General features: G+C 44.4%; 1 protein-coding gene across 1 annotated transcript in view; it reads right to left on the bottom strand.

The window, feature by feature from the left end:
* Positions 1–26,619, bottom strand: part of LOC311145895 (CDK-activating kinase assembly factor MAT1-like) — a 70,977-nt gene that overhangs the window by 23,913 nt on the left and 20,445 nt on the right. Inside the window, exon 3 of the mRNA XM_084182263.1 lies at positions 437–558. Within this exon, the coding sequence (XP_084038389.1) occupies positions 437–558 (122 nt within the window). The remainder of the gene's footprint in view (positions 1–436; positions 559–26,619) is intronic.

Raw genomic sequence — 26,619 nt, 5'->3', positions numbered from 1 at the left:
GGATGGGCTGTGTTGTGAGGAGTGGGCCGACGGCGTCGAGGAGTGATTGGCCCAGGGGGCCCGGCTTTGTGGAAGGCACTTCCTGTGCGTGCTGAAGGACGATGAGGTCCAGGAGAGGCAGAGGGAAGGCTGGTACAGGGGAACGCTGGCTGTTCCCCCCCTTAAACACCCCCCTCCTCTCACAGCTAATCAAGGGGAACTCCAGAGAAAAGACCCAGACTTCCAGGTGAGCCTATACCCTCTGTTCCCCTCTCATACCCCCTCTACCCCCTGTATTCCCCTCCTGTCCCCAAAAAGTCTACTGTGCCACCCAGACTGTCTGTACAATTATGTATATTTGATGGTGTACACTACTGTGCTGTGCCTATGGACATATCATATCACTGGGCATCTCTAGATCCTTCTGTACCCTTTAGGTGTGTAAGTGTGTTCTTACCCAAGTCGTCCCAGCTGCTCCAGCTCAGGCACGGTGGGTCCGTAGGTGTGGATAATGATGGGCTGGTAGCGGTACAGAACCTCCTCTATACGGGCCACCGGCTGCAACGACACAGTCTGACTCTGCAGCACAGGAGAGGAGACACATTACAGTCAAAAAATTTTTGGGGTGTGAACATCACCAATAATCACCAAGACATTTAGCAGTTTAAAACATGTAGAGCAAATATGCTGCTCGATTCCTGTAGAAACAACCTGTGGTCATTGATAGAGTATGTCAATTGAGTTTTGTTTGACAACTGCATGTCTCAGTTCCATTGAGAGCTGTTGATTTTGGAAGACACATATTCAGGCCAGTAATTCAGAGGTAAGCAGGAATGCTATATCAAACCGTATTAACCAAGTCCAATCCTGCCCCCAAAGTGGACATCTTATGCAGACAGCTAGAGCTAAGCTACGAACAAAGCTATTCTTCTGAATACTGTAAGTAGCCTACCCTTAGTAATAGCCTCTGGTGGGGATTAGGATGGGGACAGGGCCGGTTTACCGACCGGGCACGCACGGCACGTGCCCTGGGGGCCCCCCCACCCCCCACATAAAAAAAAATATATACACTGCTCAAAAAAATAAAGGGAACACTTAAACAACACAATGTAACTCCAAATCAATCACACTTCTGTGAAATCAAACTGTCCACTTAGGAAGCAACACTGATTGACAATACATTTCACATGCTGTTGTGCAAATGGAATAGACAACAGGTGGAAATTATAGGCAATTAGCAAGACACCCCCAATAAAGAAGTGGTTCTGCAGGTGGTGACCACAGACCACTTCTCAGTTCCTATGCTTCCTGGCTGATGTTTTGGTCACTTTTGAATGCTGGCGGTGCTTTCACTCTAGTGGTAGCATGAGACGGAGTCTACAAACCACACAAGTGGCTCAGGTAGTGCAGCTCATCCAGGATGGCACATCAATGCGAGCTGTGGCAAGAAGGTTTGCTGTGTCTGTCAGCGTAGTGTCCAGAGCATGGAGGCGCTACCAGGAGACAGGCCAGTACATCAGGAGATGTGGAGGAGGCCGTAGGAGGGCAACAACCCAGCAGCAGGACCGCTACCTCCGCCTTTGTGCAAGGAGGAGCAGGAGGAGCACTGCCAGAGCCCTGCAAAATGACCTCCAGCAGGCCACAAATGTGCATGTGTCTGCTCAAACGGTCAGAAACAGACTCCATGAGGGTGGTATGAGGGCCCGACGTCCACAGGTGGGGGTTGTGCTTACAGCCCAACACCGTGCAGGACGTTTGGCATTTGCCAGAGAACACCAAGATTGGCAAATTCGCCACTGGCGCCCTGTGCTCTTCACAGATGAAAGCAGGTTCACACTGAGCACATGTGACAGATGTGACAGAGTCTGGAGACGCCGTGGAGAACGTTCTGCTGCCTGCAACATCCTCCAGCATGACCGGTTTGGCGGTGGGTCAGTCATGGTGTGGGGTGGCATTTTTGGGGGGCCGCACAGCCCTCCATGTGCTCGCCAGAGGTAGCCTGACTGCCATTAGGTACCGAGATGAGATCCTCAGACCATATGCTGGTGCGGTTGGCCCTGGGTTCCTCCTAATGCAAGACAATGCTAGACCTCATGTGGCTGGAGTGTGTCAGCAGTTCCTGCAAGAGAAAGGCATTGATGCTATGGACTGGCCCGCCCGTTCCCCAGACCTGAATCCAATTGAGCACATCATGTCTCGCTCCATCCATCAATGCACGTTGCACCACAGACTGCCCAGGAGTTGGCGGATGCTTTAGTCCAGGTCTGGGAGGAGATCCCTCAGGAGACCATCCGCCACCTCATCAGGAGCATGCCCAGGCGTTGTAGGGAGGTCATACAGGCACGTGGAGGCCACACACACACTACTGAGCCTCATTTTGACTTGTTTTAAGGACATTACATCAAAGTTGGATCAGCCTGTAGTGTGGTTTTCCACTTTAATTTTGAGGGTGACTCCAAATCCAGACCTCCATGGGTTGATAAATTTGATTTCCATTGATAATTTTTGTGTGATTTTGTTGTCAGCACATTCAACTATGTAAAGAAAAAAGTATTTAATAAGATTATTTCATTCATTCAGATCTAGGATGTGTTGTTTAAGTGTTCCCTTTATTTTTTTGAGCAGTGTATATACAGTGAAGGAAAAAAAGTATTTGATCCCCTGCTGATTTTGTAAGTTTTCCCACTGACAAAGACATGATCAGTCTATCATTTTAATGGTAGGTTTATTTGAACAGTTGGAGACAGAATAACAACAAAAAAATCCAGAAAAACGCATGTCAAAAATATTATAAATTGATTTGCATTTTAATGAGGGAAATAAGTATTTGACCCCTCTGCAAAACATGACTTAGTACTTGGTGGCAAAACCCTTGTTGGCAATCACAGAGGTCAGACGTTTCTTGTAGTTGGCCACCAGGATTGCATACATCTCAGGAGGGATTTTGTTCCACTCCTCTTTGCAGATCTTCTCCAAGTCATTCATCCAAGGTTTCGAGGCTGACGTTTGGCAACTCGAACCTTCAGCTCCCTCCACAGATTTTCTATGGGATTAAGGTCTGGAGACTGGCTAGGCCACTCCAGGACCTTAATGTGCTTCTTCTTGAGCCACTCCTTTGTTGCCTTGGCCGTGTGTTTTGGGTCATTGTCATGCTGGAATACCCATCCACGACCCATTATCAATGCCCTGGCTGAGGGAAGGAGGTTCTCACCCAAGATTTGACGGTACATGGCCCCATCCATCGTCCCTTTGATGCGGTGAAGTTGTCCTGTCCCCTTAGCAGAAAAACACCCCCAAAGCATACTGTTTCCACCTCCATGTTTGACGGTGGGGATGGTGCTCTTGGTGTCATAGGCAGCATTCCTCCTCCTCCAAACACGGCGAGTTGAGTTGATGCCAAAGAGCTCAATTTTGGTCTCATCTGACCACAACACTTTCACCCAGTTCTCCCCTGAATCATTCAGATGTTTATTGGCAAACTTCAGACGGCCCTGTATATGTGCTTTCTTGAGCAGGGGGACCTTGCGGGCGCTGCAGGATTTCAGTCCTTCACGGCGTAGTGTGTTACCAATTGTTTTTTTGGTGACTATGGTCCCAGCTGCCTTGAGATCATTGACAAGATCCTCCCGTGTAGTTCTGGGCTGATTCCGTTCTCATGATCATTGCAACTCCACGAGGTGAGATCTTGCATGGAGCCCCAGGCCGAGGGAGATTGACAGTACTTTTGTGTTTCTTCCATTTGTCAATAATCGCACCAACTGTTTTCACCTTCTCACCAAGCTGCTTGGCGATGGTCTTGTAGCCCATTCCAGCCTTGTGTAGGTCTACAATCTTGGACCTGGCATCCTTGGAGAGCTCTTTGGTCTTGGCCATGGTGGAGAGTTTGGAATCTGATTGATTGATTGCTTCTGTGGACAGGTGTCTTTTATACAGGTAACAAGCTGAGATTAGGAGCACTCCCTTTAAGAGTGCTCCTAATCTCAGCTCGTTACCTGTATAAAAGACACCTGGGAGCCAGAAATCTTTCTGATTGAGAGGGGGTCAAATACTTATTTTCCTCATGAAAATGCAAATCAATTTATAACATTTTTGACATGCGTTTTTCTGGATTTTTTTGTTGTTATTCTGTCTCTCACTGTTCAAATAAACCTACCATTAAAATTATAGACTGATCATTTCTTTGTCAGTGGGCAAACGTACAAAATCAGCAGGGGATCAAATACTTTTTTCCCTCACTGTATATACAGTTGAAGTCTGAAGTTTACATACACTTAGGTTGGAGTCATTAAAACTCGTTTTTCAACCACTCCACAAATGTCTTGTTATCAAACTATAGTTTTGGCAAGTCGGTTAGGACATCTACTTTGTGCATGACACAAGTAATATTTCCAACAATTGTTTACAGACAGATTATTTCACTTATAATGCACTGTATCCCAATTCCAGTGGGTCAGAAGTTTACATACACTAAATTGACTGTGCCTTTAAACAGCTTGGAAAATTCCAGAAAATGATGTCATGACTTTAGAAGCTTCTGATAGGCTAATTGACATAATTTGAGTCAATTGGAGGTGTACCTGTGGATGTATTTCGAGGCCTACCTTCAAACTCAGTGCCTCTTTGCTTGACATCATGGGAAAATCAAAAGAAATCAGCCAAGACCTCAGAGAAATAATTGTAGACCTCCACAAGTCTGGTTCATCTTTGGGAGCAATTTCCAAACGCCTGAAGGTACCACGTTCATCTGTACAAACAATAGTATGCAAGTATAAACACTATGGGACCACGCAGCCATCATACCGCTCAGGAAGGAGACGCGTTCTGTCTCCTAGAGATGAATGTACTTTGGTGTGAAAAGTGCAAATCAATCCCAGAACAACAGGAGCTTCTGAAGATGCTGTAGGAAACAGGTACAAAATTATCTATATTCACAGTAAAACGAGTCCTATATCGACATAACCTGAAAGGCCGCTCAGCAAGGAAGAAGCCACTGCTCCAAAACCGCCATAAAAAGCCAGACTACGGTTTGCAACTGCACATGGGCACAAAGATCGTACTTTTTGGAGAAATGTCCTCTGGTCTGATGAAACAAAAATAGAACCGTTTGGCCATAATGACCATCGTTATGTTTGGAGGAAAAAGGGGGGACTTGAAAGCTGAAGAACACCATTCCAACCGTGAAGCACGGGGGTGGCAGCATTTTGCTGTGGGGGTGCTTTGCTGCAGGAGGGCTGGTGCACTTCACAAAATAGATGGCATCATGAGGAAGGAAAATGTTGTGGATATATTGAAGCAACATCTCAAGACATCAGTCAAGAAGTTAAAGCTTGGTCGCAAATGGGTCTTCCAAATGGACAATGACCCCAAGCATACTTCCAAAGTTGTGGCAAAATGGCTTAAGGACAACAAAGTCAAGGTATTGGAGTGGCCAATACAAAGCCCTGACCTCAATCCTATAGAAAATGTGTGGGCAGAACTGAAAAGGCGTGTGTGAGCAAGGAGGCCTACAAACCTGACTCAGTTACACCAGCTCTGTCAGGAGGAATGGGCCAAAATTCACCCAACTTATTGTGGGAAGCTTGTGGAAGGCTACCCGGAACATTTGACCCAAGTTAAACAATTTAAAAGGCAATGCTACCAAATACTAATTGAGTGTATGTAAACTTCTGACCCACTGGGAATGTGATGAAATAAATTAAAACTTAAATAAATGATTCTCTCTACTATTATTCTGACATTTCACATTCTTAAAATAAAGTGGTGATCCTAACTGACATAAGACAGGGAATTTTTACTAGGATTAAATGTCAGGAATTGTGAAAAACTGAGTTTAAATGTATTTGGCTAAGGTGTATGTAAACTTCTGACTTCAACTGTATATATATATATATATATATATATATATATATATATATATATATATATATAGTACCAGTCAACATTTTGGACACACCTACTCATTCAAGGGTTTTTCTTTATTTTTACTATTTTCTACATTGTAGAATAATAGTGAAGACATCAAAACTGTGAAATAACACATATGGAATCATGTAGTAACCAAAAAAGTGTTAAACAAATCGAAATATATTTTATATTTATATATTTTAAGTAGCCACCCTTTGCCTTGATGACAGTTATGCACACTCTTGGCATTCTCTCAACCAGCTTCATGAGGTAGTCACTTGGAATGCATTTCAATTAACAGGTGTGCCTTGTTAAAAGTTAATTTGCGGAATTTCTTACCTTCTTAATGCGTTTGAGACAATCAGTTGTGTTGTGACAAGGTAGGGGTGGTATACAATAGCCCTATTTGGTAAAAGACCAAGACCATATTATGGCAAGAACAGCTCAAATAAGCAAAGAGAAACGACAGTCCATCATTACTTTAAGACATGAAGGTCAGTCAATATGGAACATTTCAAGAACTTTGAAAGTTTCTTCAAGTGCAGTCGCAAAAACAATGAAACGCTATGATGAAACTGGCTCTCATGAGGACCGCCATTGGAAAGGAAGAACCAGAGTTACCTCTGCTTCAGAGGATAAGTTCATTAGAGTTACAGCCCAAATAAATGCTTCACAGAGTTCAAGTAACAGACACATCTCAACATCAACTGTTCAGAGGAGACTGCATGAAATCAGGCCTTCATGGTCGAATTGCTGCAAAGAAACCACTACTAAAGGACACCAATAAGAAGAAGAGACTTGCTTGGGCCAAGAAACACGAGCAATGGACATTAGACTGGTGGAAATCTGAGCTTTTTGGTTCCAACCGCTGTGTTTTTGTGAAACCCAGAGTAGGTGAACGGATGATCTCCACATGTGTGGCTCCTACCGTGAAGCATGGAGGTGGTGGTGTGATGGTGCTTTGCTGGTGACACTGATTTATTTAGAATTCAAGGCACACCAGCAATTCAACCAGCATGGCTACCACAGCATTCTGCAGCGATACGCCATCCCATCTGGTTAGCACTTAGTGGGACTATCATTTGTTTTTCAACAGGACAAAAACCCAACACACCTCCAGGCTGTGTAAGGGCTATTTGACCAAGAAGGAGAGTGATGGAGTGCTGCATCAGATGACCTGGCCTCCACAATCACCCGACCTCAACCCAATTGAGATGTTTGGGATGAGTTGGACCGCAGAGTGAAGGAAAAGCAGCCAATAAGTGCTCAGCATGTGGGAACTCCTTAAAGACTGTTGGAAAATCATTCCTCATGAAGCTGGTTGAGAGAATGCCAAGAGTGTGCAAAGCTGTCATCAAGGCAAAAGGTGGCTACTTTGAAGAATCTCAGATATAAAATATATTTTGATTTGTTTAACACTTTTTTGGCTACTACATGATTCCATATGTGTTATTTCATAGTTTTGATGTCTTCACTATTATTCTACAATGTAGAAAATAGTACAAATAAAGAAAAACCCTTGAATGAACTTGTACTGTATATTTACTATTTTTAGGGGGGTGGTGGGCCCCTTGGAGGTCAGGTCCCCCCCAGATAGCATATGTCATTGAACATATCAGTGGAGGGCCTGCTGGAGGTCAGGGACCCCCAGATAGCATATGAACACATCATAAAACATGGAAAGATGTGTAGAATTGTAGGAAATTAGCTTTAAAACTGCAACATTTTCTCAGCCTGATGGCAAAATGTGTAGAATAGCTTGAGATTAGCAATAAAACTGCATGGCCTGGAGGTAGGTGGCCCGGGGCCCCAGATGTGGTAATCCGACCCTGGATGGGAAAACCCTGAACCAAAATTACTAATATAAATACCCAGAATCCATCCTGTGGAGGACAAGGTAAGTAATGATGCATAATACATAACAAAAACCACCAATAAGGACCCAGTGATTCATGACATAGATTAACTTTACAGGAGGGAGGCAAAGTTATAAATTATAAAAAGATGTTCTGCGTATTTGGCACGAAGATCAACTGTACTATTTGTTCAGGCTCTGATCTTGTCCCATCTTGATTACGGTCCCGTAATATGGTCAGGTGCAGCAAAGAAAGACCTAACAAAGTTGCAGCTGGCTCAAAACAAAGCAGCACGCTTTGCTCTTAACTGCACACATGGAACAAACAACAACATGCATGATAGTCTTTCTTGGTTGAGGAGAAATTGACTACTTCTCTTCTTTTTAAGAAACATTTGTGTTGAAAATGGCTAACCACTTGTATAATCTATTTGCATACACTTCAGACAGGCATACATATATACATACCCCACCACATATGCCACTATGGGTTTCTTCACTTTACCCAAACCAAAAACAGATTTTATGTGTTGCTCAGTTATGTAAAGACCCATGTCATCGTGGAATGATCTGCCACCAAAGTTAAGCTTTCTAAATATCCAATTTAACTGTATATAAGAATATATACAGTGCCTTCGGAAAGTATTCAGATGCCTTGGCTTTATCCACTTTGTTACATTACGGCTTATTCTAAAATGGTTTACAGAAAAAAAATCCTTAGCAATCTACACACAATACCCCATAATGACAAAGCGAAAACAGGTTTTTATAAATTTTAGCAAATGTATTAAACTAAAAAACAGAAATACCTTCTTTACATAAGTATTCAGACCCTTTGCTATGAGACTCGAAATTGAGCTCAGTGGCATTCTGTTTCCATTGATCATCCTTGAGATGTTTCTACAACTTGATTGGAGTCCACCTGTGGTAAATTCAATTGATTGGACATGATTTGGAAAGGCGCACAAACTGTCTATGAAAAGGTCCCACAGTTGACAATGAATGTAACCACAAAAACCAAGCCATGAGGTCAAAGGAATTGTCCGTAGAGCTCCGACACACGATTGTGTCGAGGCACAGATCTGGGGAAGGGTACCAAAATATTTCTGCAGCATTGAAGGTTCCCAAGAACACAGTGCCCTCCATCATTCTTAAAATGGAAGAAGTTTGGAACCACCAAGACTCTTCCTAGAGCTGGCCACCCGGCCAAACTGAGCAATCAGGGGAGAAGGGCCTTAGTCAGGGAGGTGACCAAGAACCCAATGGTCACTCTGACAGAGCTCTAGAGTTCCTCTGTGGAGATGGGAGAACCTTCCAGAAGGACAACCATTTCTGCAGCACTCCACCAATCAGGCCTTTATGGTAGAGTGGCCAGACGGAAGCCACTCCTCAGCAAAAGGCACGACAGCCCACTTGGAGTTTGCCAAAAGGCACCTAAAGACTCTCAGACCATGAGAAACAAGATTATCTGGTCTGATGAAACCAAGATTGAACTCATTGGTCTGAATGCCAAGCGTCACGTCTGGAGGAAACCTGGCACCATCCCTATGGTGAAGCATGGTGGCAGCATCATTCTGTTGGGATGTTTTTCAGCGGCAGGGACTGGGAGACTAGTTAGGATCGAGGGAAAGATGAACAGAGCAAAGTACAGAGAGATCCTTGATGAAAACCTGCTCCAGAGCGCACAGGACCTCAGACTGGGGCAAAGGTTCACCTTTCAACAGGACAACGACCCTAAGCACACAGCCAAGACAACACAGGAGTGGCTTCGGGACAAGTCTCTGAATGTCCTTGAGTGGCCCAGCCAGAGCCCGGACTTGAACCCGATCTAACATCTCTGGAGAGACCTGAAAATAGCTGTGCAGCAATGCTCCCCATCCAACCTGACAGACCTTGAGAGGATCTGCAAAGAAGAATGGGAGAAACACCCCAAATAAGACGAGGCTGTAGTCGCTGCCAAAGGTGCTTCAACAAAGTACTGAGTAAAGGGTCTGAATACTTTTTTATTATAAATTTGCAAAAATGTATAAAACCGTTTTTTTGCTTTGTCATTATGGGGGTATTGTGTATAGATTGATTAGGGGGGGAAAAACAATTTAATCAATTTTAGAATAAGGCTGTAACGTAACAAAATGTGGAAAAAGTCAAGGGGTCCGAATACTTTCCGAAGGCACTGTATATATGAATAGTGTGTAAATAGTATTTTTGATGTCTCTTGGTGTCTTTCCAATATACCATTTTCTTATGGATAAAAAAAAAAAAGAACATTCTTTTTATTTAACGTCCTCTTCTATAACTGTTCTGTACTTTGTAATGTATTTGTACGTTTTATGTGGACCCCAGGAAGAGTAGCTGCTGCATGTGCAGTAGCTAATGGGGATCCTAATAAACTAAACCAGTGTATGTGTGTGTGTGTGTGTGTGTGTGTGTGTGTGTGTGTGTGTGTGTGTGTGTGTGTGTCTCTCCAATCATTTACCAATCAATGGGAGCTTTAAGTGGATTCATCCAGAAACACCAGCGTGGCACAGTGGGTGGCCAACCAAATTACTGCCGTTTGGTAAACTCGCAGGCCAGCCAAACGACCCACATTAATCTATAGACTCTCCTCTAATCAGAAAATATGCTGTGCCAGCCACTTAGCATCACCTGCAATTTCTCTTCCAATCAAGTGGAAAGCTTCAACCTCAGCAAACAGATCTGATATCTACATATTATCTTCCAATCCATAAAGGTTGAAAGGGGTTTCAAATGTCTGTCTTGCCTCGCAGTCGAAAGACCGACTTCAGTTTCTCACGCCCTTGACCATGGCCATTGAGCGAGAAACGTGATCCTTCTTCAGGACGTTTGCAGCATTGTTCGATCTGGGCCGGTGCCATTAGCCGCCATAAAGGGACTTTCCACACAGCCGGGTGGCCATGTTCTCTACTGAGTTGCAGTCTGGCTTTAAAGCATTTAGACTGGAAGGAAAGTAATGACAGTCTGGATGACAATGAAACAAACAGAGAATTATAGGAACAGAGATCATGTCTAAACAAAAACAGACTGGAGAGGAGACAGACGAGAAAGAGAGCGAGAGACAGAGAGAGCGAGACACAGAGAGAAAGAGAACATTACTGTGAGAGTGGAGCTGATGAAAACCAACTAAACTAGTAACATGTGCCCCCTGGCATCAGACTGCTGCTCTAACACATGCTGCTGGCCAGGCAAGCATACACAATGAAATAGAATGACCAAAGTTGGGTCTGAAACAACCAACACACAGCCCTGTGTGAAACACAGCTCAAAACAATGAATCAGTGGTATGGGGTTCCCTAACATACCACTATATTATGTGATAATAAAATCAAGACATTTCCACTTTCAGTGGAAATCCAAACAAACAAATATTCTCACAAATCGTCAAATATTTCCTACACAAAAACACTCTCCCTCACACACACACACAAGTTTCTCTGCTGCTGCCTTTAACCCTGTAGTGCCAGTGACCCGGGCGGCCTCTCCCCTCCCATTCATCCCTACAACAATGCAGCCCCACCACAAGCTAATCAAACCCAGACCAGCCACTCCCGCCCCACCTCCATCCATCTTCTTTCAGTCTTTATTTCAGCACTATATTACTCACCCAGACAGACTAGAATAGAGGGATGGTTTTGAGAAAGAGAGAGAGAGCGAGAGATACAGATGGTGAAAGGGCAGTAAATCCCATTTTTTACAGACAGACAGACCAGAGCCAACCCTTCAGTCCAGAGAAGTTTGTTGCATTCCTGTCTAAAGGCACCTTGAAAACTGGCAGACAGACATACACACACCCGTATACATACAGTGGGGGAAAAAAGTATTTAGTCAGCCACCAATTGTGCAAGTTCTCCCACTTAGAAAGATGAGAGGCCTGTAATTTTAATCATAGGTACACGTCAACTATGACAGACAAATTGAGAAAAAAAATTCCAGAAAATCACATTGTAGGATTTTTAATGAATTTATTTGCAAATTATCGTGGAAAATAAGTATTTGGTCACCTACAAACAAGCAAGATATCTGGCTCTCACAGACCTGTAACTTCTTCTTTAAGAGGCTCCTCTGTCCTCCACTCGTTACCTGTATTAATGGCACCTGTTTGAACTTGTTATCAGTATAAAAGACACCTGTCCACAACCTCAAACAGTCACACTCCAAACTCCACTATGGCCAAGACCAAAGAGCTGTCAATGGACACCAGAAACAAAATTGTAGACCTGCACCAGGCTGGGAAGACTGAATCTGCAATAGGTAAGCAGCTTGGTTTGAAGAAATCAACTGTGGGAGCAATTATTAGGAAATGGAAGACATACAAGACCACTGATAATCTCTCTCGATCTGGGGCTTCACGCAAGATCTCACCCCGTGGGGTCAAAATGATCACAAGAACGGTGAGCAAAAATCCCAGAACCACACGGGGGGACCTAGTGAATGACCTGCAGAGAGCTGGGACCAAAGTAACAAAGCCTACCATCAGTAACACACTACGCCGCCAGGGACTCAAATCCTGCAGTGCCAGACGTGTCCCCCTGCTTAAGCCAGTACATGTCCAGGCCCGTCTGAAGTTTGCTAGAGTGCATTTGGATGATCCAGAAGAGGATTGGGAGAATGTCATATGGTCAGATGAAACCAAAATAGAACTTTTTGGTAAAAACTCAACTCGTCGTGTTTGGAGGACAAAGAATGCTGAGTTGCATCCAAAGAACACCATACCTACTGTGAAGCATGGGGGTGGAAACATCATGCTTTGGGGCTGTTTTTCTGCAAAGGGACCAGGACGACTGATCCGTGTAAAGGAAAGAATGAATGGGGCCATGTATCGTGAGATTTTTAGTGAAAACCTCCTTCCATCAGCAAGGGCATTGAAGATGAAACGTGGCTGGGTCTTTCAGCATGACAATGATCCCAAACACACCGCCCGGGCAACGAAGGAGTGGCTTCGTAAGAAGCATTTCAAGGTCCTGGAGTGGCCTAGCCAGTCTCCAGATCTCAACCCCATAGAAAATCTTTGGAGGGAGTTGAAAGTCCGTGTTGCCCAGCGACAGCCCCAAAACATCACTGCTCTAGAGGAGATCTGCATGGCCAAGACCAGAAAGACGTGGTCGGGAGAGGTTGTGTTTTCTCTAGCAGGAGGTAAGCTTGAGGTAAGCTTGGCTTCTTATATGGTGTTGAGTAAAGCTTAAACCATGCATTTGATCGTAGGTAGGTAGTTGTAGTTAGGTATTGTAGGTAGTTTATTTAGGTAGTTATTGTAGGTTTCCGTAGGTAATTATTGTAGGTAAGTATTGTTTACGGCGGAGCCCGGAGAAAGCACGAGGCTAGCTAGCTAGCGGGTAGCTACTGGTAATGTTTAACAACGGTGGAGAGTTGTTTCCAATGTTAATGTGCTAGCTAGCCAACGTTTAATTTTTGCTGCGTTATGAAAGGAACTAGACACGGACACGAATTATCTGTTTAGTGTGTTAACACACTATTGGTAGTTTGTTGTAACCAAGTATTGGTGCTAAACTGTGTGTTATTGGATGCTAGCATGCTAGTTAGCTATGGCGTCATAGTTAGGCATCGTGGGCTGTTGTGGGTAGTTACTGTAGGTTGGCATTGTCTTCGGTGTAGCACGAAGCTAGCTAGCTAGCCGTTTTTCGAACAGAGTCAACACAGTAGCCATTGAGTGCTGTACTGTGGCAGCTAAATACAATATATTTGTGCTAAGCTAGCCAACGTTTAATTATTGCTGCGTTATGAAAGGAACTAGACACGGACACGAATTATCTGCTTAGTGTGTTAACACACTATTGGTGGTTTGTTGTGACCAAGTGTTGGTGCTAAACTGTGTGTTATTGGATGCTAGCATGCTAGTTAGCTATGGTGTCATAGTTAGCTAGCTGAATAAAGTGGGTTGAGTCTACTCCTTTAAACATTGAACCGCTGTGGTTCACAACAATTCTGATTTCTAAAGGTGGAAGTTGGGAGAGTTTTTGTTCGGGTGGTTCAGTGAAACAATTATAGTTTCTGAGGTGGAAGTTTTGGTGAGGGAGGCCCTGCTCTCTCTTCTTCCAGATGTTTAGTTCATTTCATTCCGATCTCCTCTGCATTATTGTAGCCATTTGCTACAGCCTGTCAACTATGCCTCTGCCTATCCCTGTTCTCTCCTCTCTGCACAGGCTACACAAACGCCTCACACCGCGTGGCTGCTGCCTCTCTAACCTGGTGGTCCCTGCACGCACCCCACACCTGGAGTTCCAGGTCTCAGGCAGCCTCTGGAACTGCCGTTCTGCTGCCAACAAAGCTGACTTCATCCCAGCCTATGCTAACCTCCAGTCCCTCGACTTCCTGGCGCTGACGGAAACATGGATTACCACTGAAAACACTGCTACTCCTACTGCTCTCTCCTCGTCTGACCATGTGTTCTCGCATACCCCGAGAGCATCTGGTCAGAGGGGTGGTGGCACAGGAATCCTCATCTCTCCCAAGTGGACATTCTCAATTTTTCCCCTAACCCACCTGTCTATCTCCTCATTTGAATTCCATGCTGTCACAGTCACTAGCCCATTTAAGCTTAATATCCTTGTCATCTATCGCCCTCCAGGTTCCCTTGGAGAGTTCATCAATGAGCTTGACGCCTTGATAAGTTCCTTTCCTGAGGATGGCTCACCCCTCACAGTTTTGGGGGATTTCAACCTCCCTATGTCCACATTTGACTCATTTCTCTCTGCCTCCTTCTTTCCACTCCTCTCCTCTTTTGACCTCACCCTCTCACCGTCCCCCCCTACTCACAAGGCAGGCAATACGCTTGACCTCATCTTTACTAGATGCTGCTCTTCTACTAATCTCACTGCAACTCCCCTCCATGTCTCCGACCACTACTTTGTTTCCTTTTCTCTCTCGCTCTCCTCCAACACTACTCACTCTGCCCCTACACAGATGGTAATGCGCCGCCGCAACCTTCGCTCTCTCTCTCCCACTACTCTCTCCTCTTCCATCCTATCATCTCTTCCCTCTGCTCAATCCTTCTCCCTCCAATCTCCTGATTCTGCCTCCTCAACCCTCCTCTCCTCCCTTTCTGCATCCTTTGACTCTCTGTGTCCCCTATCCTCCCGGCCGGCTCGGTCCTCCCCTCCAGCTCCGTGGCTTGATGACTCATTGCGAGCTCACAGAACAGAGCTCCGGGCAGCGGAGCGGAAATGGAAGAAAACTAAACTCCCTGCCGACCTGGCATCTTTTCACTCCCTCCTCTCTACATTTTCTTCATCTGTTTCTGCTGCTAAGGCCACTTTCTACCACTCTAAATTCCAAGCATCTGCCTCTAACCCTAGGAAGCTCTTTGCCACATTTTCCTCCCTCCTGAATCCTCCCCCCCTCCTCCTCTCTCTCTGTGGATGACTTCGTCAACCACTTTGAAAAGAAGGTTGACGACATCCGATCCTCGTTTGTTAAGTCTAATGACACTGCTGGTCCTACTCACACTGCCCTACCCTATGCTTTGACTTCTTTCTCCCCTCTCTCTCCAGATAAAATCCTGCGACTTGTGACTGCAGGCCACCCAACAACCTGCCCGCTTGACCCAATCCCCTCCTCTCTTCTCCAGACCATCTCCGGTGACCTTCTCCCCTACCTCACCTCGCTGATCAACTCATCCTTGACCGCTGGCCATGTCCCTTCCGTCTTCAAGAGAGCGAGAGTTGCTCCCCTTCTCAAAAAACCAACACTCGATCCCACTGATGTCAACAACTACAGACCAGTATCCCTTCTTTCTTTTCTTTCCAAAACTATTGAGCGTGCCGTCTTTAGCCAACTCTCTTGCTATCTCTCTCAGAATGACCTTCTTGATCCAAACCAGTCAGGTTTCAGGACTGGTCATTCAACTGAGACTGCTCTTCTCTGTGTCACGGAGGCTCTCCGCACTGCTAAAGCTAACTCTCTCTCCTCTGCTCTTGTCCTTCTAGACCTGTCTGCTGCCTTTGATACTGTGAACCATCAGATCCTCCTCTCCACCCTCTCCGAGCTGGGCATCTCCGGCGCGGCTCACTCCTGGATTGCGTCCTACCTGACCGGTCGCTCCTACCAAGTGGCGTGGCGAGAAGCTGTCTACGCACCACGTGCTCTCACCACTGGTGTCCCCCAGGGCTCAGTTCTAGGCCCTCTCCTTTTCTCCCTATACACCAAGTCACTTGGCTCTGTCATATCCTCTCCTATCATTGCTACGCTGACGATACACAACTAATCTTCTCCTTTCCCCCTTCTGATAACCAGGTGGCGAATCGCATCTCTGCATGTCTGGCAGACATATCAGTATGGATGACGGATCACCACCTCAAGCTGAACCCTGGCAAGACGGAGCTGCTCTTCCTCCCGGGGAAGGACTGCCCGTTCCATGATCTCGCCATCACGGTTGACAACTCCATTGTGTCCTCCTCCCAGAGTGCGAAGAGCCTTGGCGTGACCCTGGACAACACCCTGTCGTTCTCCGCTAACATCAAGGCGGTGACCCGCTCCTGCAGGTTCATGCTCTAAACATTCGGAGAGTACGACCCTGCCTTACACAGGAAGCGGCACAGGTCCTAATCCAGGCACTTGTCATCTCCCGTCTGGATTACTGCAACTCGCTGTTGGCTGGCCTCCCTGCCTGTGCCATTAAACCCCTACAACTCATCCAGAACGCCGCAGCCCGTCTGGTGTTCAACCTTCCCAAGTTCTCTCACGTCACCCCCCTCCTCCGCACACTCCACTGGCTTCCAGTTGAAGCTCGCATCCGTTACAAGACCATGGTGCTTGCCTATGGAGCAGTGAGGGGAATGGCACCTCTGTACCTTCGGGCTCTGATCAGTCCCTACACCCAAACGAGGGCATTGCGTTCATCCACCTCTGGCCTGCTGGCTCCCCTTCCTCTGCGGAAGCATAGTTCCCGCTCAGCCCAGTCAAAACTGTTCGCTGCTCTGGCACCCCAATGGTGGAACAAGCTCCCTCACGACGCCAGGACAGCGGAGTCACTCACCACCTTCCGGAGACATTTGAAACCCCACCTCTTTAAGGAATACCTGGGATAGGATAAAGTAATCCTTCTACCCCCCCAAAAAAAATTGTAAAGTGGTTATCCCACTGGCTATAGGGTGAATGCACCAATTTGTGAGTCGCTCTGGATAAGAGCGTCTGCTAAATGACTAAAATGTAAATGTAAAAATGGAATGGGCCAAAATACCAGCAACAGTGTGTGAAAACCTTGTGAAGTTTACAGAAAACATTTGACCTGTGTCATTGCCAACAAAGGGTATATAACAAAGTATTGAGAAACTTTTGTTATTGACCAAATACTTATTTTCCACCATAATTTGCAAATAAATCCTACAATGTGATTTTCTGGATATTTTTTTCTCATTTTGTCTGTCATAGTTGACGTGTACCTATGATGAAAATTACAGGCCTCTCATCTTTTTAAGTGGGAGAACTTGCACATTTGGTGGCTGACTAAATACTTTTTTTTCCCCACTGTACTGTACATCTCTGATCTCTACACCACACACACTGAGCTCCCCTGTTAAATGGAGTGTCTGCATCACTGTAGCATACCCAACAATGTGAATCTGATTCTTGGTTGCCAACCGGGCCAAAAGTAACTCTACAGTATGACTAATGAGTCAGATGCAGTCACCTTTGAGACAGGACCAGGAAGTTGAATTATCCCCACATAGAGGAGCCCGGGCAAGACAAGAGTAAGTCCAGCTGAAACTCAACCTACAGAAGCATACCAGCCCCCTATGCTGACACCCAAAGCTCCACCCTAGCTCATCCCACCCAGCCCCAGTCTAGTGTAGTTTAGAGCAGTGGCTCCCAAACTGTGGGGCACGCCCCCGGGTCGGCAGGGGGTGCGCAGGGGTCCCCCCCTTCCACTCCTCTTTGCAGATCTTCTCCAAGTCATTAAGGTTTGGAGGCTGACGTTTGGCAACTCGAAACTTCAGCTCCCTCCACAGATTTTCTATGGGATTAAGGTCTGGAGACTGGCTAGGCCACTCCAGGACCTTAATGTGCTTCTTCTTGAGCCACTCCTTTGTTGCCTTGGCCGTGTGTTTTGGGTCATTGTCATGCTGGAATACCCATCCACGACCCATTTTCAATGCCCTGGCTGAGGGAAGGAGGTTCTCACCCAAGATTTGATGGTACATGGCCCCGTCCATCGTCCCTTTTATGCGGTGAAGTTGTCCTGTCCCCTTAGACAGAAAAACACCCCAAAGCATAATGTTTCCACCTCCATGTTTGACGGTGGGGATGGTGTTCTTGGGGTCATAGGCAGCATTCCTCCTCCTCCAAACACGGCGAGTTGAGTTGATGCCAAAGAGCTCGATTTTGGTCTCATCTGAAAACAACACTTTCACCCAGTTCTCCTCTGAATCATTCAGATGTTCATTGGCAAACTTCAGACGGCCCCGTTTATGTGCTTTCTTGAGCAGGGGGAACTTGCGGGCGCTGCAGGATTTCAGTCCTTCACGGCGTAATGTGTTACCAATTGTTTTCTTGGTGACTATGGTCCCAGCTGCCTTGAGATCATTGACAAGATCCTCCCATGTAGTTCTGGGCTGATTCCTCACCGTTCTCTTGATCATTGCAACTCCACGAGGTGAGATCTTGCATGGAGCCCCAGGCCGAGGGAGATTGACAGTCCTTTTGTGTTTCTTCCATTTGCGAATAATCGCACCAACTGTTGTCACCTTCTCACCAAGCTGCTTGGCGATGGTCTTGTAGCCCATTCCAGCCTTGTGTAGGTCTACAATCTTGTCCCTGACATCCTTGGATAGATCTTTGGTCTTGGCCATGGTGGAGAGTTTGGAATCTGATTGATTGATTTCTTCTGTGGACAGGTGTCTTTTATACAGGTAACAAGCTGAGATTAGGAGCACTCCCTTTAAGAGTGTGCTCCTAATCTCTGCTCGTTACCTGTATAAAATACACCTGGGAGCCAGAAATCTTTCTGATTGAGAGGGGGTCAAATACTTATTTCCCTCATTAAAATGCAAATCAATTTATAACATTTTTGACATGCGTTTTTCTGGATTTTTGTTGTTGGTATTCTGTCTCTCACTGTTCAAATAAACCTACCATTAAAATGATAGACTGATCATTTCTTTGTCAGTGGGCAAACGTACAAAATCAGCAGGGGATCAAATACTTTTTTCCCCCCTCACTGTATGTGTGTGTGTGTACACACACACACACACACACACACACACACACACACACACACACACACACACACACACACACACACACACACACACACACAACCATTCCAAAGCTTGGGGTCACTTAGAAATGTCCTTGTTTTCCATGAAAACATACATGAAATGAGTTTGAATAGGAAATATAGCAAAATGAATAGGAAATGTAGTCATTGACATGGTTAGAAATAATGATTATTAATTTAAATTATAATTGTGTCCTTCAAACTTTGCTTTCGTCAAAGAATCCTCCATTTGCACAAATTACAGCCTTGCAGACCTTTGGCATTCTAGTTGTAAATTTGTTGAGGTAATCTTCACCCCATGCTTCCTGAAGCACCTCCCACAAGTTGGATTGGCTTGATGGGCACTTCTTACGTACCATACGGTCAAGCTGCTCCCACAACAGCTCAATAGGGTTGAGATCCGGTGACTGTGCTGGCCACTCCATTATAGACAGAATACCAGCTGACTGCTTCTTCCCTAAATAGTTATTGCATAGTTTGGAGCTGTGCTTAGGTCATTGTCCTGTTGTAGGAGGAAATTGGCTCCAATCAAGCGTTGTCCACAGGGTATGGCATGGCGTTGCAAAATGGAGTGATAGCCTTCCTTCTTCAATATCCCTTTTACCACCAGCAAAGCACCCCCACACCATCACATTGCCTCCACCATGCTTGAAAAATGGCATCAAGCACTGCTCCAGCATCTTTTCATTTGGTCTGCGTCTCACAAATGTTCTTCTTTGTGATCCGAACACCTCAAACTTCGATTCGTCTGTCTATCACACTTTTTTCCAATCTTCCTCTGTCCAGTGTCTGTTCTTTTGCCCATCTTAATCTTTTCTTTTTATTGGCCAGTCTGAGATATGGCTTTTTCTTTGCAACTCTGCCTAGAAGGTCAGCATCCCGGAGTCTCCTCTTCACTGTTGATGTTGAGACTGGTGTTTTGCGGGTACTATTTAATGAAGCTGCCAGTTGAAGACCTGTGAGGCGCCTGTTTCTCAAACCAGACACTAATGTATTTGTCCTCTTGCTCAGTTGTGCACCGGGGCCTCCCATTCCTCTTTCGATTCTGGTTAGAGCCAGTTTGCGCTGTTCTGTGAAGGGAGTAGTAAAAAAAGTGTTTTTCTTTCGAAAACAAGGACATTTCTAAGTGACCCCAAACGTTTGAACGGTAGTTTATATATATTTATATACATGCATACATACATATACTTTAAAAATATATTTCCATTTATTACTTTCCATCCCCACCACCCCTCCCCTAATTGGAGTAAACTAGTGAACAACAACGCTTAGGCCTCTACTTCCAGCTTATACATACTATATACATTTTATGGACACAGTCATTTTACATTAATTCTATTTTGTTTGTTTTTACTCCTGAACTTCCTCTACCCTCAACCTCTCCGATCATTTTCATGATATACATCCGGTTTGCTTCTATATGCCATATATTTCTAACTGTGCTCTTTCACAAAAGCTCTCAACCTATATACTTATTATGGACACAGTACGCTTTACATTAGTTATCTTGTTGTTATTAGTCCCAACCTTCAGCTCCATTCAACACCTCCCATCTATCTCTTAACACCATCCATATTGGATTTCTATTTGCCATATATTTTTCAACTGTTCTGTGATGTTTCACAAAAGTTCTGAACCCTTCTATTCTCATTGTTTCTACAGATTGTAAATAAACATTTTTGCTAAAAGTATTACATTACATTACATTACTGATTGATTGACTATGACTTTTCTTCAGATCACCCAGTAGTGCTATCTGCAGGGTTAGCTCCAGGTAAATATTGCAATCCTTCAGCCATTCCTGGACCTGTGACCAAAAACAAGCTACAAATGGACAGTACCAAAACAAAATGATCTAATGATTCTGTCTCTTCGCAGCAAAATCTGCAGAGCTGGGAAGATTGTATCCCCCATATAAATAACATTCTATTGGTAGCAAGAATTTTGTATAATAATTGAAATTGAAAAATTCTAAGTTTTGAATCCGGCGTCGTTTTGCGTGTCAGTTCATAAACACTATGCTATGGAATCGGTACGTCAAAAATCTCTTCAACTATTTTGCAATCTATATGGGATGGCTGTCAATCATTTGGTCCTTAAATGAAACTGGTATACTTTTTTATTTAGCACAATTTTCTTTAACCAATTACGGTCTTAAATGCAGGGCCGACAGACAAGTTCCTTCCTTTTTCCCCCGTCCACTTTCCTCTTCCATTTTTGCGATAATGCTGCAATTATTTGGTTGTAATTTTGGGTAGAACAGACATTTCCAAATGTTTTTGTTAGCTGCATGTGTGACATAACTCCACCAGTCCTACCTATGATATAATTTATGAAGATTATAAATTTTTTAAACATTTTCTCTAAAAATAATGTTTTTTTAATCAATTAGAATATTTGAGTTTAACCACAATATTTGTTGCATTATTTGTTCTGTCATTTCTGGAGGATTAAATAGAAATTGCAACCAACATTCTATAGCTTGTTTTAGAAAGTGATATTTGGGAGATGATTTCCTTTTCAAATAACTGAAAGTGAGAGGTTGTAATCTAAATAAAGGGAAAAAGGCCGTTCTTGAACATGGGGTGAGACAATCTTACTAATTTGCTAGAGAACCAGTTCAGATTTAAGTATAACTTTTGTATGACTGAAGCTTTTAGTGATAGGTCTAATGCTTTAATATTTAATCATTTCTGTCCTCCGAATTCATATTCATTATATAATAGGCCCGTTTACTTTTGTCTGGCTTGCCGTTCCAAATAAAATGGAATATTATTTTCTCATATAATATTTAAAAAACTGTTTGCTAGGCGTATGCAAGACCATAAGCAAATCGGCAAACTGGGATAATACTAAAGTGTTAGTCAGGGTGATTTTTCCACAAATAGACAGGTATTTACCTTTCCATGGTAGCAAGATCTTATCTATTTTTGATAACTTTCTATTAAAATGTATTGGAGTGAGATCATTTATTTCATTTGGGGTATGTATTCCGAGTATATCCACATCACCATCAGACCATTTTATTGGTAAACTATATGGTAATGTAAAATTTTTTTTTTTTAGTGATCCAATACTTAATATAGTACACTTATCATAATTTGGTTGTAATCCAGAGAGGTTAGAAAATGTATCTAGATCCTCTATGAGGCTGTGGAGGGATTCAAGTTGTAGATTTAAAAGAAAAAATGAGTCATCAGCTTACAATGACACCTTTGTTTTTAAGCCCTGGATTTCTAATCCCTTGATATTATTGTTGGATCCGATTTTAATAGCTAACATGACAATGGCCATAATAAATAGATATGCCGATAGTGGACAACCTTGTTTTACTCCTATTGACAGTTTAAAACTTTCTGAGAAGTAGCCATTATTTACTATTTTACACCTAGGGTTACTATACATGATTTTAACCCGTCTTTAAACTTACTCTTGAAAGTTGTAATAGTAGAATTTCAAAATTCGGTAGTGCATCATCAGTTCCTCTTGTCATGTTAGTCATTGCATACCTTAGAGAGCTATTTACAGTTGAAGTCAGAAGTTTACATACACTTAGGTTGAAATCATTAAAACTCGTTTTTCCAACCACTCCACAAATTTCTTGTTAACAAACTATAGTTTTGGCAAGTCGGTTAGGATATCTACTTTGTTTATGACAAGTAATTTTTCCAACAATTGTTTATAGACAGATTATTTCACTGTATCACAATTCTAGTGGGTCAGAAGTTTACATACACTAAGTTGACTGTGCCTTTAAACAGCTTGGAAAATTCCAGAAAATGATGTCATGGCTTTAGAAGCTTCTGACAGGCTAATTGACATAATTTGAGTCAATTGGAGGTGTACCTGTGGATGTATTTCAAGGCCTACCTTCAAACACAGTGCCTCTTTGCTTGACACCATGGGAAAATCAAAATAAATCAGCCAAGACCTCAGAATTTTTTTTTGTAGACCTCCACAAGTCTGGTTCATCCTTGGGAGCAATTTCCAAACGCATGAAGGTACCACGTTCATCTGTACAAACAATAGTACGCAAGTATAAACACCATGGGACCACGCAGCCGTCATACCACTCAGGAAGGAGACGCGTTCTGTCTCCTAGAAATGAACGTACTTTGGTGCGAAAAGTGCAAATCAATCCCAGAACAACAGCAAAGGACCTTGTGAAGATGCTGGAGGAAACAGGTACAAAAGTATCTATATCCACAGTAAAACAAGTCCTATATTGACATAACCTGAAAGGCCGCTCAGCAAGGAAGAAGCCACTGCTCCAAAACCGCCATTAAAAAGCCAGACTACAGTTTGCAACGGCACATGGGCACAAAGATCGTACTTTTTGGAGAAATGTCCTCTGGTCTGATGAAACAAAAATAGAACTGTTTGGCCATAATGACCATCGTTATGTTTGGAGGAAAAAGGGGGGACTTGCAAGCCGAACAACACCATCCCAACCGTAAAGCACGAGGGTGGCAGCATCATGCTGTGGGGGTGCTTTGCTGCAGGAGGGACTGGTGCACTTCACAAAATAGATGGCATCATGAGGAAGGAAAAGTATGTGGATATATTGAAGCAACATCTCAAGACATCAGTCAGGAAGTTAAAGCTTGGTCGCAAATGGGTCTTCCAAATGGACAATGACCCCAAGCATACTTCCAAAGTTGTGGCAAAATGGCTTAAGGACAACAAAGTCAAGGTATTGGAGTGGCCATCACAAAGCCCTGACCTCAATCCTATAGAAAATTTGTGGGCAGAACTGAAAAAGCGTGTGTGAGCAAGGAGGCCTTCAAACCTGACTCAGTTACACCAGCTCTGTCAGGAGGAATGGGCCAAAATTCACCCAACTTATTGTGGGAAGCTTGTGGCTACCCGAAACGTTTGACCCAAGTTAAACAATTTAAAGGCAATGCTACCAAATACTAATTGAGTGTATGTAAACTTCTGACCCACTGGGAATATGATGAAATAAATAAAAGCTGAAATAAATAATTCTCTACTATTATTCTGACATTACACATTCTTAAAATAAAGTGGTGATCCTAACTTACTTTAAACAGGGAATTTATACTATGATTAAATGTCAGGAATTGTGAAAAACTGAGTTTAAATGTATTTGGCTAAGGTGTATGTAAACTTCTGACTTCAACTGTATAATTTGTCAGAAATGTCCAGATCAACTAGCCCATGTCAACTAACATTTTTTTTATTTTGGTTTTTTAGCCCATAGATATTGTTGTAATGTTTCAGTCACTCAAATACTGTACCATATGAATACACATTAGACATGGTAAAATGTATAGAATTGCAAGAAAATTTGGTTCAAAACAGCAACATTTTATTTGCACAAAACGTGTAGAATTGCAGGAAATAAGCTTTAAACCTGCAAAATTCACTCCACCAACAAGACAGGTGTGAACAGTTTTTTTCATGAACAGTGCTTGTGCCCATAGAATTAGATGTGGCACGCACGCGGGGCGGGGGTGGGGTGTGGCGACAACAGGATGTTCCCCAATGCTGGAAGGGGGGCCTCGAGTGAAAAGGTTTGGGAACCCCTGGTCTACAGCAGTGTGTCAGTACTGGCAGTATCCAGTTCATTCACTAACGGCAGCCTGCAGACAGTACAATGGGATTGAAAAACAATACCTAACAACTGTTAGTGCTGGATGACAAGGGGTAAGCTAACTGGTTTACAACTGCCACACATTAAGCTGCCTTGGTGCAGGCCAGACAAGACCAGAGAGAATGATGACCACATACATGACAGGTCGCAGGTAGCATCATATCTGCATCCAAATCTTAAAATGAGTCAAAGAAACATCAACAGTTAATAAGTCTCAATGCTCGTGTCTCTCCTGCACGTGTGAAAGGAGTCCCCCGTGCACCCAACATTCAATCATGAACTCATCACGTTCTATTAAAAGCGGTGTGGATAAGTGAATATGCTTGTTTTCTGAGCTCTCTGGCAATTACTCTGTCAGCACAGCGGAACAACCCAGAGAGCCAGGCTCCTGTGGCCAATGTGAGAGAGGTAGAGAGAGAGAGAGGAGGCAGAGAGAAAGAGGAGGCAGAGAGAGAGAGCGAGAGAGAGCGAGAGAGAGCGAGAGAGAGCGAGAGAGAGCGAGAGCGAGGACCCCAGCTAAGTCCAATGGAGCAGAGAAGGACTATGGGTCTCTACAGCACCACTACCACAGGGCCAACACAAACATTTGCTTTCAACATTAAAAAGAGGCCCATCTTACAACACAAGGAAAAAGTGTGTATATTTGTGAGCGTGTGTAAATGTGTCTGTGTTTAAGATTCCCCGAAAGTCCCCTGTGACACTAAAGTAAAACTCTTGGGAACATCCATCTTAATAAAATCGCAGGGGAAGATAACTTGAGGAAATCATAGCATACCACACTACTCCCTTCCAGTTCTCCCTACTCCGGTACAGTCCACGTCAGGCCTACATCAGGTTTAAGAACACACCATCTTAATTCACCTCTCAAGATATAGAAATAACTAGCCACTGTAGCCAGCATATGGTTGTAGAAAAGCAGAACACATTCAAACATAGGAGATACTTAGTCAGTGTTCAAGGCAAAGCCTAATTAACAGCTGGGCACGAGACCTGATCAAACACGCACTCTACCCCCAGGGAGCCGTAGCACTACCAGACACACACTCTGTACCCCCAGGGAGCCGTAGCACTACCAGACACACACTCTGCTGGCTCTCCCTCTCCCTTTGACTGACTCTGCAGGACGTCCCAAGGTCGCTGGAGATAAACCCCTCCATCAGCACCTCCGCTCAAACACCCCCCAACACACACACACACACACACACACCTTGTTCATGGTTAACTTCAGCTGAGCTCCATGTAACCCAGGCAGAGCCATAGGGGGCTCCATTCACTAAAGGCCCAGTGATAATTGCTGCAATCAAAACAGAGCGAGGCGGCGGGAGGAAGACAGCCACAGTGTGGAATTGTATTAGGGACTCTAATGACCAGAGTTAGGATCACCTGAGCGAGTGAGAGGGTCAAATCCTCCCCTGTGCGATCCTCCTACCCCCTCACCGCCACCCCTACCCGGGTACGGACACTGCTTCTGTGTAGATAAAGAGCTTTGTGCCCCCCTCTGGCCCTCTGGCCCACTGAGCACAAGTAGCAAGTGTAAACACCCGTGCCTCCCCTTCCCTCGCAGGGTTAAATATAAGCGTCCTGCAGGCAGCAGCTGCCCCCTCGCAAAGCCCTTAAAGCTGACAACTCCTTTTTCCCCTGGGCTGGGCCAGCATGCCCGTGGGGTGCTAGGGCCAAACAAAACAGGGCCAAACCAGGGGAACAAGTGTAAATGAATGCCCACAGATGCTGGTGCCAATCATGGACTGGGGGGACAGGGACTCTCCTTTACCCCCAGAGTCACCCCCTCCAACCCCCCCAGCCCACACCTCTCTGCCCCACAGCCATGAGTCTACGTGCCAACACTGTAATATAAGAGCAAAGGGCAAAGGTGAAGGGTCGAGCCCTCTCCCACATAAGACAGGACGGCCTTTCAGCTCTGAATGACACGGCAGTCAAAATGAATGTCAATCACTTTGGTGGGGTATAAATGGAAGCATACATGCATCATGCATGCCAACCAACATATATAAT

Source organism: Coregonus lavaretus (genome assembly GCF_964263955.1).
Source record: "Coregonus lavaretus genome assembly, chromosome: 18".
NCBI classification, from domain to species: Eukaryota; Metazoa; Chordata; class Actinopteri; order Salmoniformes; family Salmonidae; genus Coregonus; species Coregonus lavaretus.
The sequence above is the reverse complement of the archived record's forward strand: the minus strand, read 5'-3'. Positions and strand labels throughout refer to the sequence as shown.